The sequence below is a fragment of the Colias eurytheme genome, chromosome 21, assembly GCF_061535395.1.
Source record: "Colias eurytheme isolate Ceu_HAF_F1 chromosome 21, ilColEury1 Martin Lab GWU primary, whole genome shotgun sequence".
In the NCBI taxonomy this organism is placed as follows: domain Eukaryota; kingdom Metazoa; phylum Arthropoda; class Insecta; order Lepidoptera; family Pieridae; genus Colias; species Colias eurytheme.
Genome location: NC_143000.1, coordinates 9,783,041 through 9,796,121, shown reverse-complemented (window position 1 = coordinate 9,796,121; position 13,081 = coordinate 9,783,041). Strand labels below are relative to the sequence as shown.

General features: G+C 33.1%; 2 protein-coding genes across 2 annotated transcripts in view; one reads left to right on the top strand and one right to left on the bottom strand.

Moving 5' to 3' along the window:
- LOC149899371 (uncharacterized protein CG3556) overlaps window positions 1-5,029 on the bottom strand; it is a 91,375-nt gene extending 86,346 nt beyond the window's left edge. The window contains exon 1 of the mRNA XM_090114541.1: window positions 4,935-5,029. The gene's annotated coding sequence lies outside the window, so the exon portion shown is untranslated. The remainder of the gene's footprint in view (window positions 1-4,934) is intronic.
- Window positions 5,030-9,036: 4,007 nt separating this feature from the next.
- Window positions 9,037-10,233, top strand: LOC149899370 (uncharacterized). Its single transcript, XM_090114652.1, has one exon. The coding sequence runs from the start codon at window positions 9,127-9,129 to the stop codon at window positions 10,231-10,233; it is 1,107 nt and encodes a 368-aa protein (XP_089970778.1). The 5' UTR covers window positions 9,037-9,126.
- The last annotated feature ends 2,848 nt before the right edge of the window (window positions 10,234-13,081 follow it).

The window sequence follows — 13,081 nt, the reverse complement described above, 5'->3', positions numbered from 1 at the left end:
GATTCATTTTTATATATAAGACTAGCGGTCCGCCCCGGCTTCGCCCGTGGTACATATTTACGTTTTCTCTACATAAGAACCATCCTCGTACTTCAAGGAATATAATAAAAAAAGAATTATCGAAATCGGTTCAGCTGTTCTCGAGTTATGCGCTTACCAACACATTTTGCGATTCATTTTTATATATAAGACTAGCGGACCGCCCCGGCTTCGCCCGTGGTACATATTTACGTTTTCTCTACATAAAAACCATCCTCGTACTTCAAGGAATATAATAAAAAAAGAATTATCGAAATCGGTTCAGCCGTTCTCGAGTTACCAACACATTTTGCGATTCATTTTTATATATAAGATAAGAAGATTAAGGTTATTATTTTTTCGAGTGAATATATTACTTATAAAACAAATAATTTAAATATACACTTTTAACAGTTTGTGATTTGACATGCGTGGTATTTGAACAACAAGTAGAAAGTAATCTTAAATGAATCTAGGTAACACTTGAATTTTATATTCATCATATTCTAACTGTTTTGCGTGAAACACTTATATATTTTCCAATATTTTTCGACATTTAAAATTCAGAAATATCGATCCAGCTACTTTCTAGCTTTCTGTATAGGTACCCAACTAATTTAAGTTTTAAGTAAAAATGACGATTCAAAAACGCTTCTAAAATAAATATGTACTAATGTAGAGTTAAAAGAAACAATCAAGTTTGACTACTTGCATTACTAACCAAAATGTATATATTTGGAAGAAACATTTGAGTTTGAATATTACATTATTGTAAATTGTACATTATTGTAATTTTTAGCCATGTTTTAATTGAATTTTTTATATATTTTTTATTTCATGGATGTTTAAAATTTCAAAATTTTAATCATGTTATCATTGTAGTATTAATTTTATGTATTCTTGATAAATTATTAATTATGTGATGAATTTTATGTTTATTTTTTTCGTCAATGGATGATAAATTTGGTTATGTATTTTTAGACTTTTAAAACTGAAAAATTTTTAGACATTTTTTTTATAATTGTTGTATACGCCTGCTTTATGGCCAATTCAGTTTATGAAATAATTATTAATGTATTTCTGTAAATTGTATTAATTGAGTCATTATTGGTGTGTCTAATAAATAAATAAATAAATAAATAAATTGTAAAATGTATTTATTATTGTAAAAAAACTATATGTAATACTAGCTGTGCTCCGCGGTTTCACCCGCATTGCTCCGCTCCTGTTGTTCTTAGCGTGATGATATATTATACTCGATAGCCTTCCTCAATAAATGGGCTATCTAACACCGATTTTTTTCCAAATCGGACCAGTAGTTTCTGAGATTAGCGCGTTCAAACAAACTCTTCAGCTTTATAATATTAGTAACTATAGATTAGTATAGATATGAGCTCAATTTTGAGTTTCACAAAATAATTCCCGACAATGATACAACCGCTGTATATTGCGCCTCTCAGTTGCACTCATTATTTCATTGTCACAATGATCTTCGCGGATGCTGTTAGAGATAATATACGGGCACTGGACCAATAATATAAGTCGATTTCTTATGTTTGTTTCTACGGTAGAAAAAATATAAAATAATAATGTTGCAGATATATCACTATGTATAGAATATTCATAAAAAATATGAAGAATAAATATGATATATCTTCAAAAATGTGTTAAACTATAGTTTTAAACTTAAAACTAAAGTTTAACACATTTTTGAAGATATAATATGTATATTTAACACATTTTTAACTATATACAGACTAGGTGTGAGAATTTTCTAAATAAAAGGTTGGTAATAAAGGAGAAGGAGAACAATTTAGGGAAAACACACGTGTAAACTTTGTACTAAAACTAATTAAACAGTTTCGGTTAGTTTTACCCGAAAAATATGGAGAGAAATAAAAAGAGAGGCTCACGAAAGGACATAGAAACTTAAGAAAACAATCCATATACATAATTTTATGTATCGCATTCCATCTTAATCTGTTGAGCCGTTCTGACACAATACACATCCATACAAACTTACGCATTCATATCAAAAGTTTGAAACAAGTTATTATCAGTTTCTACTTTCTAGTCTATGATTGCTCGAGTTATAATTACTTCAACTTAGTATTTCACTTATTTTGAATATTAGCGTAAGTTTTAATTACTCCAACTTAGCACACTTAGGTCATAACTTGCAATAAGCGATAATCAAGTAAAGTGTAGCATTTAAGTTACAAGTTGGATTGTTCCGTGACCCGACCTGAATCTAGGTTTCGAATATCTCATGACCTATATAGTTTTTTCGTTTGTCAAGAATTGCTTACAGTTGAGATGATTTTTAATCGTTTTGCACGTGGATTTTTTTTATAAATATTAAACATAGGTACATAAGTACATGTTTTTATAAATAATTATATATATTTTTTAAATATTAGTTTGTTTATTAGCTACTTGTCCCATTTTTGTTTGAAAAAAAGTGTTTTAAATATTAATATTATATACTAGCTGTGCCGCGCGGATTCACCCACATATGTAACCCGCGGACGAATCAGCGGGAAGAATCGAGTATTTCTATAGCTCATGTGTTATTCCAGTATATAAGCTACATCATTGGCAAGTATTATCAAAATCAGTTCCGTGGGTTTCCCGAGAAAGAGTTAGAAACAAACATACATCCATCCTCAACAAATTTCGCATAAAAATTCATACAAAATGTTTCAGCTATATTGCATAGCAAGTACATCAACATATTTATTTATTTATTCAGCAAAATAACACATAAAGTTACACATAAAGTTAATATCATAAACTTATTTGAAAAATTATACAATAAAAATAGGAGGAACTCCGGTATCTGTGTTAGTAAAAACTGTGCTACAGACACCTGCGCCCACCCCTCAAATTAACTAGAAATGACTATGTTATTTCTAAAATTAAATATTAAAATTAATATTAAAATTAATATTAAAATCAAAATTAAAATTAAAATTACAGTATATATTATAATTTCATTACATTGGAGATAAAATTACATTACATTACAATAAACATGAGTATATAAGAGAGTATGTATGGGTGTGTGAATGTGTGTATACGTTTGTGTAGAGTGTGTGTGTGTGTGTGTTTTTTTTATGATCTTTACAATAATAGAGCTTCAGTGTCCTCATATGATAGTTTTAATAGATATTCCTTTAAAATCGGTTTTATTTTATTACAGGTTAGAGAGTAAATATTGAGAGACTTATTTATTTTGTTATATAAAAATGAGCTACCAACATTAAAGTGACGTTTGGCCAAATCCGTTCTTACTGCTGCAGTCATGCAGACAATATAATTCCTCCGATGCAACAATATATTAGGATCAAATGTAATTGTTTTGTGTTTTTTTAACATTGCATTGAAAATAAAAAGTTTGCGCACAGATAAGAGTTGGCAATCATTATACAAGGAAGAGGTGGAGTAATAGTAGGGCTTATACAACATAACTTTCAACAAGGCTCTTTGCGTTCTTTCGAGTGGAAGTAGTTTTGTTTTGTGTGTGTTGCCCCATACTGTAATACAATACGTGATTAGCGATTGACCTAGAGAGTAATAAACGATTTTTAATAATTTAGTATCACTCACTAGTCTGAGTTTTCTAATAGGGTACATGACTTTTCTAAGTCTAGTTGAGACCATTTGAATGTGACTACTCCAACGCAGTGTCGAATCTATTATTACTCCCAGATATTTAATCTCAGAGACTCTCTCAATTGAGTTACAATCACAGGTATCTGATTGCTGCAAGCAATTATGAGCCGTAATTGAAAATTCGTCAACAGGTATTTGTACATGTAGGTATTTGTATTTGTATATTTGCACATGTATAATTATTTCGTTTTATCCCATCCTTCCTTTATACAATTATTGATTTTTTTTATCTTAAAGTGGGACTTTCCTGTTAAAGCACAGGAAAAAAGCTCTCTTAAGTAAGGATTTAAGAGCTTTTTTATCAAAGATCAAATCCCACCTTCCTGCAGGTACTAAAGAAGTGTTTCTTATCTTCATTTATACCTACTTATATTATAAAGAAGAAAGATTTCTATTTTACAAAATTAAAAAAAAAATGATTAAAAAAAATTGAATTTAAAAAGTCTACCGAATAACACAGATTATATTTTTGTTTCGGGTTTATCTAAGGTAAAAAATAGATGATTAATTACCGATTTAAAAAAGATCCTGTAACAACATTTCAAAGATAATGTTATGTTAATACTTAATACAGTAAAAAAACTGCCCAGTAGTTTTTTTATTACTTATTTTATTGCGATAGACAAAGGCATATAATTAATAGGTAAGGTTAATAATCTGACCTATTTTTTTGTAATGTGTCCAACTCTACTATCCTTATAAAAATGATGAGCGATAATCCATCAAGTTATACTGCAACAACAGCAACTTAATGCTACGAACTGCCGACTCTACTCTGAATAAACTGCTTTCCCAACCGGTAGCAAACATATTCAATGCGATATGACGACTCAAAAGCGTCTATAAGTGGCCTAGTTGAATAAATAAATGTGTTTCACCGTTCACGTATATTTTTACCCTGCGAAGCGAGTAAAACCGCGGTTTAAAGCTAGTATAAATAAAATAATGGATAATTTACTTAACGGAGTCGTAATTCGTACAAAAAATTCAACCATCCATTAATCTACCGCTCATTTTACATTCCCCTTCAAAAGCTTTTAAAAGTGAAATTATGAAACGCACAATTTAAAAAGTGCTAAAATAAACCTTGTACCGGATTAATTACTTAACTTTGCCCATAAAACAAAGCGGTAGGTTCCTTTTATTAACTTTATTCTTATCTCTACCAATTCATACATATTTTATATTTTTTCTTAAATTTAAAAGAGCATAGTTTAACAGTAATATAAAATAATACTTACCAAATGTTCGAAAAAACAAATTAATCGCGACACGAGCGGCACGTCCGTCCGCTCCAACGTCTGCGCGAGAACTGAACTGAAATACTGAATACAAAATTCAGAAGGCTGTGCCACCCCACTGCAAGTGCTGCATCTATCCCTTAATTATACATCCTTGTTCAACGGATTTTCGACCTTATCACATTGGATTTCCATCGCAGCTATCAATTAGATCTATCGTTACATCATTCAGGAGAGTCGAGGCGGTGTTATTGCAATACGGTGCATTTTCGCTTGAACGCAGATTAAACTGTTAGGACTTAGTAAATACAGTCTCACAGTCAAATCACAATCTAGATGTAGGCGTTGAATGTGCTAGATTTTTTAGCGTTCTGTTATGAGATAAGAGTATTGATTTATACTTAGTGTTTAGGATTTAGGATGTTATAGGTGTTGCAATTAAAACAGTGATGTTTATAGAACGAAATACAGGCATATAAGTACTTATATGGTGATTAGATCGTGTAACAATCGACTAATCCTGGTAAAGCTTTTTAATATTTATGTAGAGAAAGACTAGGTACATAATTTTAACATTGTTGTTACCGGATTTTATTAATTAATGTATATAAACCTCATTGAAATCGGTCCATTCGCTAGGTAGAGAACGACGAACCAACATACAGAGTTATATAAACAAGAATTGTCAAATGTTTCTTAAACTTTATTAAAGAAAAATCACCGTAATAAATTATTTTCTTGCAGATTTATTTTATTTAAGCAACATGCCATATTATTCAAAGGCCCCTAGGGCACTATATCTACTGACAAATTCCGTCGTAACTTTGGTCAATTTGCCTAAATATAATTTAAATACTAGCTGTCGACTGTGACTTTACCCATTTTAAAGCTTTATTAGTTTTTCTAGTAGATATCGAAGAGTCAAGAGTGATAGGTCACTATAGTTTTGTAAATAGACGAAGTAGTTTCACCAGCGCCAGGGAGAAAATGTCAACGGTTTAAAGTCATTCCTGATATAAACAGTTTTATAGTTTTATCGTAGCGAAGCCGGGGTGACCTGTTAGTCAAAATTTAAGCAAGCAAGTGATAATCTTATATATAAAATTCTCGTGTCACAATGTTAGTCTGCATACTCCTCCGAAACGGGTGGACCGATTCTCATGAAATTTTCTGTGCATATCGGGTAAGTCTGAGAATCGGCCAACATCTATTTTTCATATGTACCACGGGCGAAGCCGGGGCGGTCCGCTAGTATTCTTATAATATCATCTAACTGTCAATAAATGTTCCTTGATAATCGGATTAATCGTTATGGAGGGAAAACAGAACACATAATATATTTCTACGATTACAATAACTACAACAAAAATTTCGATATGAAATTTATCGATAACCGCGAACATCACTATTGCTAGCTTTACGAGTTAGTGTTGTGAAGGTTTACAGCGCATATTTACGACTACCCGCCCTAAAAATCAATTTTAGCCGGTTGTAAAAGTGGAATAAACATTATCTGTATGGAAAATACCGTAATAAACTTGTGACGTAAGTTTTATGGTAGAAGGCAGGTGAAGCAACAAAACACTGTATGTATTACAAGCTGAATTCTTGGTTTTACTCGTATACAGTAAAATGTATCATAAAATATATAGATAAGAGGTAATACTAGAGCCTATACTGACTCTTTGGTACAGTGCTTTACTTATGAGCGTAGAATCACCAGTAAGTCCGATAATCTACTTACCATTTACCAATAAACAATTTAGTGAAAAATATATCATAGGACTATCTACAAGAATAGATAAATATTTCACGACAATTTTCACACAGGGCACGATCTGATCCCATACTAAGCTTTCGCTTGTGTTATGGAAACCAGATGGCTGATAAACATACTTATATAATTTTAAATAAATACAAATACAGATAATTAAAACCCAGACACAGAGCAAGCATCTATGTTAATCACATAAATATTTGCCCTGGGATGGGAATCGAACCCACAACCTCTGTCTTGGAAGGCAGGGCCACTACCAACCAAGCCAACCGGCAAGTCAAACTTCATTTGGTCTATGCAGTAATTATATTTATCAAGAATTCATCTAAATTTCTATGCAATATGTCGAGAATGTTCTAATATATGATGATGATATAATATTGGGTCACATTGTTTGAGCGAAGCAGCCATATTTGCTGAAATTAGTTGCTTGCTATAACTAACTTCACGATAATAACTTGATTGGTTCCCAGGAAATTTAGGTGGTGATTTGGTGAATGATTATGCTTTTTAATATTTGTATTATTAAGCAATACATAATATCTTACTAATATTATTATAAATGCGAAATTTTTCGAGGTTGTGTGTGTGTGTGTGTGTTTGTTGTTACTCTTTCACGTAAATACTACTGAACCGAATACAATAAAATTTAGCACACATATTATTAGTAGGTAATTTGGATTAACACATAGGATAGGTTTTATCCCGGAAATCCCACGGGAACGGGAACTATGCTGGTTTTTCTTTGAAAACGAGGGTGAAGCCGCGTGCGGAAAGCTAGTTATCATTATAAAATACATGTAGGTACTATATTTTAAGGTACTATAGGAATATAATAAGGCGATAATTATGGTATCTTTGAAATTTGCGACTTGCCAAAGAAATTTCACTTCTGACACGTGTACTCGGCACACAAGCGCTTTTTTAATCGTATTTTTTTAACACAATATAATCACAATTTCATAGGTTGAGTTATAATTAGCTTTTGTAATGGTAGAGATGTAGACAATGAAGAGACATTTGAAATTTTAAAATATTTGAACCTTATTTTAGACTCAATGATTTTAGATATCATTTTAGTTTACCTAAAATAGCACTTTTGAAATGTTATCAGTCTAGTTAGCATTTCACCGTTGACCGGTTCTCTTTAGGTGAATTTAATATCAAAGTTTTAAACTTTATAATGTAATATGACGAACTACGGAAAACTGGCAACTACCGATCAATTTGTTTTATGTAAGTAAATCAATGTTGAAAAATTAATATTAGGTACTTACTTTATTAAAATAAAAACTTTTAAACAAAATATGTAGGTATAAAAATTGAAAATAATACGGTTTAGGTAAAATATTAGATTATTATTTATTGCAGGATTATATTATTAATGCAGGGAGAGTAAAAATAAAATATAATAATTGCGTTGCAATTTATGCTGAGTGTCTACCATTTTGGTTCTACTTCTTAATTTTATATCTTTTAATTTTACTGTGTTTGAATTGTATTGTCATAATATTCTAATTGTATTGTGTGCTAATCGTGTTATTTCAATTTTGTGGAGTCAAATAATGAAATAAATGATCTTTCTTTCTTTCTTCAATATATTTTGGGATATATGTTTAAGTGGGTACATAATATTATGGATTTCCTGGCGTCTACGTTGTTTTTTTAATAAAATTATTTGTTTACTTTTCATGTCCATTTTCCACTTGTTCATTAATTGTAGAAGAGCCATCTTTTGAGTTTTGCTGCGGCAAGTGACACATAATATTCGCAATCTACAGGGGTAGCCTGTTTTTCTTCTTGTAATTCCTGCATCGTTAAATAGATGGCACTAAACTTATATCTAAAATACATTGTTTCATCTTCAAGCTATTTCTTGATTATTATAAGCTCCTGCAAATTATAAAAAAAAGAACCAAAATTTTTCATATTCCATGTTGGGGATAGTCATTAGTTATATCTCATACTAAATGTATGGGAGTGATTGAAGTAAAATTTTTGGATATTTCCCGTTTTATTGCACGCCTCATAAGCGAAGCGTTGAGGTGGGTACTACGTAGTATATTATTATTAGTCTGTGGTACTACTGTCACTTCGCGCAAAACATCTGATTTTTCAAACTTAAAATGTCTTTATGTATCATACATTGCACTTGTAAGATAATACATACACACACATATTAAGAAAAAACACTATTTTTAACGTTCATGATATTTTTGATGTCATTTTTGTTATTTAAACTAGTTAAAAAACAGTTTAAAAAAGTTCTGTCTTGGACGTCCGTGTATCTGTATGTGCGGATCCTTTTTCAGTCGTCGCGGAACCGGTTTAGCGAGTGCTCGCTGTCGCGCGTTGTATTCAATGCGATAACATTATGCTGTGTGAATTGTTTGCGTATTATTCGCAATATTAATCATGACGGAACGTAAAGTTATTATAAATGAACTTTTAACATTTATTCAAAATAAAATTGATGTATTGGACGAATTGAGCGTTCTTCAAATATGTGCCTCGAACTTTACGGACCTGGAAGTTGAAACTGCAAAAATAGAATTATATTCTACTTTGAGTTGTAGTCAACATATTATACGGCGTAAGGGTGATGACAAAATGAAGAAAAATATAAAAGATATAATAAAGGTTTTAAAGGAGACTGATCCTGACGACCAGCCAATATTCGTGGCTAGGGATCTCAATCGATTACCTCCTATTACATTTGACTATGTCGATGTTACTCGACTTTTAAAAGACTTGACATTTCTTAAAAATGAAATAAATTGTATGCGAACTGAATGTATTACAAAGTCCGAATTGACCCATTTTGAAACCTCATTACGTAGTGAATTGACTCAGTTGCGCCCTCGTGATGTGGATATGACCATGAATGATAGTAATAAATTGACGCGTACAGTTCATATGCAGAAAACAAAACGGATCAGAGACAAAACTGCAAGTAAAGCATCCCAACCAGCGCCACGAACCATTACCGAATCGACGGAGTCCGCAGCATCTTCTGCAGGACTTCGCGAACCCGACGACAACCTATCTACATCTAACCTCTCACTAGAAACGGACTCAGTTGTAATTCCTACATACAGGGATATTGTGACGACGCAATCATTACCAATGACAAAGAAATTGGACAATCAAGGTGTAAATAACGAATTTCAACTAGTAGAATATAAAAAACGTAAACACAAAACTAACATGCGTGGAACTTTGACTAATAAAGGACGAATACAAGTAATGCTTTCCCAGGCGTCTGTATATGTCTCGCGGACAAAAAAGACTGTAAATGAAGCAGACATCATAGCGCATATTCAAGATATGGGTGAGGAGTTCATATCCGTGGAACTTCTGCAACAGAATGTTGAGACGACATTTAATTCATTTAAAGTGGTAGTTTCAGCGGACCGTTTGAATAGATTTTTGGACCCTAATTTCTGGCCCACAGGATTAGTGTTTCGTCGATTTCGTGAACGTTTCGCAAAGATGCACTCCGAACGTAGTAACAACAATTAAAATATGGGTAAAAAGTTAACAATGGCATCATTTAATTGTAGATCATTAAAACGATCTCTTGATCAAGTACGGTCGTTATGCAAAACAAATGACATTATTGCATTGCAGGAGACGTGGCTTCTTCCACATGACTTAAACTTAGTAAATGAAATTGACTCTAAATTTAGTGCCTTTGCTAAATCATCGGTGGATACATCGGTGGGCGTCCTACGCGGGCGTCCTTATGGAGGAATAGCTATCCTGTGGAGGCAGACATTATTTTCTAGCGTTGTCTCAGTAGAATGTACAAGTGATAGGCTAGCTGCGGTCCGTATCTCTATGGATGACCGCCACTTTTTGGTGATGAGCGTATATTTACCGACAGACAAGGAAGAGAATCTTATAGATTTTACGTCAACGTTGGCACAAATGTCTGCAATAATAGAGGATAGCGACGTTGAGGCGGCCTATTGTCTTGGCGATTTTAATGCTGATCCGAATGGGAGATTTGGACGCCAATTAATGAACTTTTGTAACGAACACGATCTTTTATGTGCCGACCTAGAAATTTTAGGTAAAGACTCCAATGAATACACGTACGTAAGTGATGTCTATTATACGAGATCTTGGCTGGATCATTGTGTTGTGACTAAAGCGGCTTTTCCTAGTATCACTTCGATAAATGTATTACACGATGTGTATTGGTCAGATCACCTACCGCTTATAGTACAGTGTGACATTGAAGTTGTTCAGTGTAAGGTACATTGCAGTAGCAAGGGATTAAATAGTGGTGTTATTTGGGGTAATAGAGACCTAAATCAAATTAATGTTTATAGTAAGCAATGCTGTGATAACTTAATTAAATTAAAATATTCTAGTCAATGTAAGATCTGTGATACGGTTAATTGTACAAATCATTTATTTTTAATTAATGAATACTATGACAAAATTGTTCAAACACTACAGAATGCAGCAATTGTAAGTTCTGGGTGTCATCGTAAGGTTAGGAGGATGAATATAACTGGTTGGAATTATCATGTTCGGGAATTGCACCAGAGAGCGAGATTTAATTTTAAAAATTGGGTAGCTGCAGGTAAGCCAATGACTGGGGACTTATTTATTAATATGGTTAACAGTAAAAGGACTTTTAAAAACAAACTAAAATGGTGTCAAAACAACCAGGAGAAGATAAGAATGGACATCTTAGCAATGCATAAACAGAATAAAAATTTCATAAAATTCTGGGAGTCGACAAAAAATTTACAGGGCAAAACATCTGCACCCGCTTGTATAAATAATGTTCAGAAACCAAAAGAAATTGCTGATTTATTTGCTAAGCATTTTCAAATAGAACCAATAATAAACTCAAGCTCGGTTACTAATGCCAGTGATAAAGTTATAAATAATAGTAAAAACCCGTGTAAATATACGGCTAAGGATATCGCTAAGACGGTAAAGGGCATGTCACGTGGTAAGTCCCCAGGCATTGACGGACTTAGTTTAGAGCATATAATACACGCAGGGCCGGAAATTTTTCGCGTTTTGGCAGACTTGTATAATTTATGTCTAAACTTTTCTTATCTTCCTCCTTATCTTATGAAAACTGTTGTGGTGCCAGTTCCTAAAAATAAAACGGGTGAACTTTCGAATTTAAACAATTACAGACCTATTTCACTGGGCACAATTCTGGGAAAAATTCTTGAAAGACTTATTTACCCAGAATTGTCGAAGAATGTTGTAATACACGACGCTCAGTTTGGTTTTCGTCCCGGGCTCTCAACAGATTCTGCAATTTTTAGCGTAAAAAGTGTCATAAATTATTATAAAACTCGAGATACTTCCGTGTACGCATGTTTTTTGGACCTCAGCCGCGCTTTTGATCTTGTAAATTATAAACTACTTTGGAATAAACTGTCTAATAGTTCTGTTCCATCAAATGTTGTTGATTTGTTGAGATACTGGTACGAGAACCAAACCAATTGTGTGCGATGGGGCGACTCGCTGTCTAACGAATATAGGTTAAACTGCGGAGTGCGTCAAGGTGGGCTTACCTCACCAGATTTGTTCAACTTGTATATAAATGATCTGATTGAGGAACTGAGTAGAACGAAGGTGGGTTGTCATATTGGCAGTACTTGTGTTAACAACTTGAGCTACGCCGACGACATGGTTCTTCTCAGTCCCTCAATCAATGGTCTCAGGCGCATGCTCTCAATCTGTGAGCGTTATGCGCTTGAGCATGGTCTGAAGTATAATGTTGGGAAATCACAGGTGATGGTGTTTAAGGCAGGTCGAGGGCCGGATATGGTTCCTAACGTTTACTTGAATTGTACACCCGTTGAACGTGTGGGGCGGTTTAAGTACTTGGGACACTTTCTCACAGAAAACCTAAATGATGATGAGGATATTGAACGTGAGCGACGAGCGCTTGCCGTCAGATGCAACATGCTAGCACGCAGATTTTCTAAATGTAATAAAGAGGTAAAATCGATTCTATTTAAAACATATTGTCAAAATTTGTATACTTGTCAATTATGGTCAAATTTCACTAGAAAAGCTTTTGGCACCATTAGGGTGCAGTATAATGATGCATACCGCATCCTAATGAAATTGCCTAGGTACTGCAGTGCGTCTAGCATGTTCGCAGATGGCGGCATCAATGACTTCTTCGCAATTATTAGATTGCGAATAGCATCTTTTTGGTCACGTATACGCTCCTCTAATAACAAAATCATAAATACGCTCTCCGAGTACTTAAACAGTCCCATTTTTAGGTATTGGTTGTGTGTTCATTTAGGTAGGAACCGTAAATAGTTCAATTGTTTTTTTTTTTTTTTATATACTGATAAATAAGTTAAAGTTAAATGTC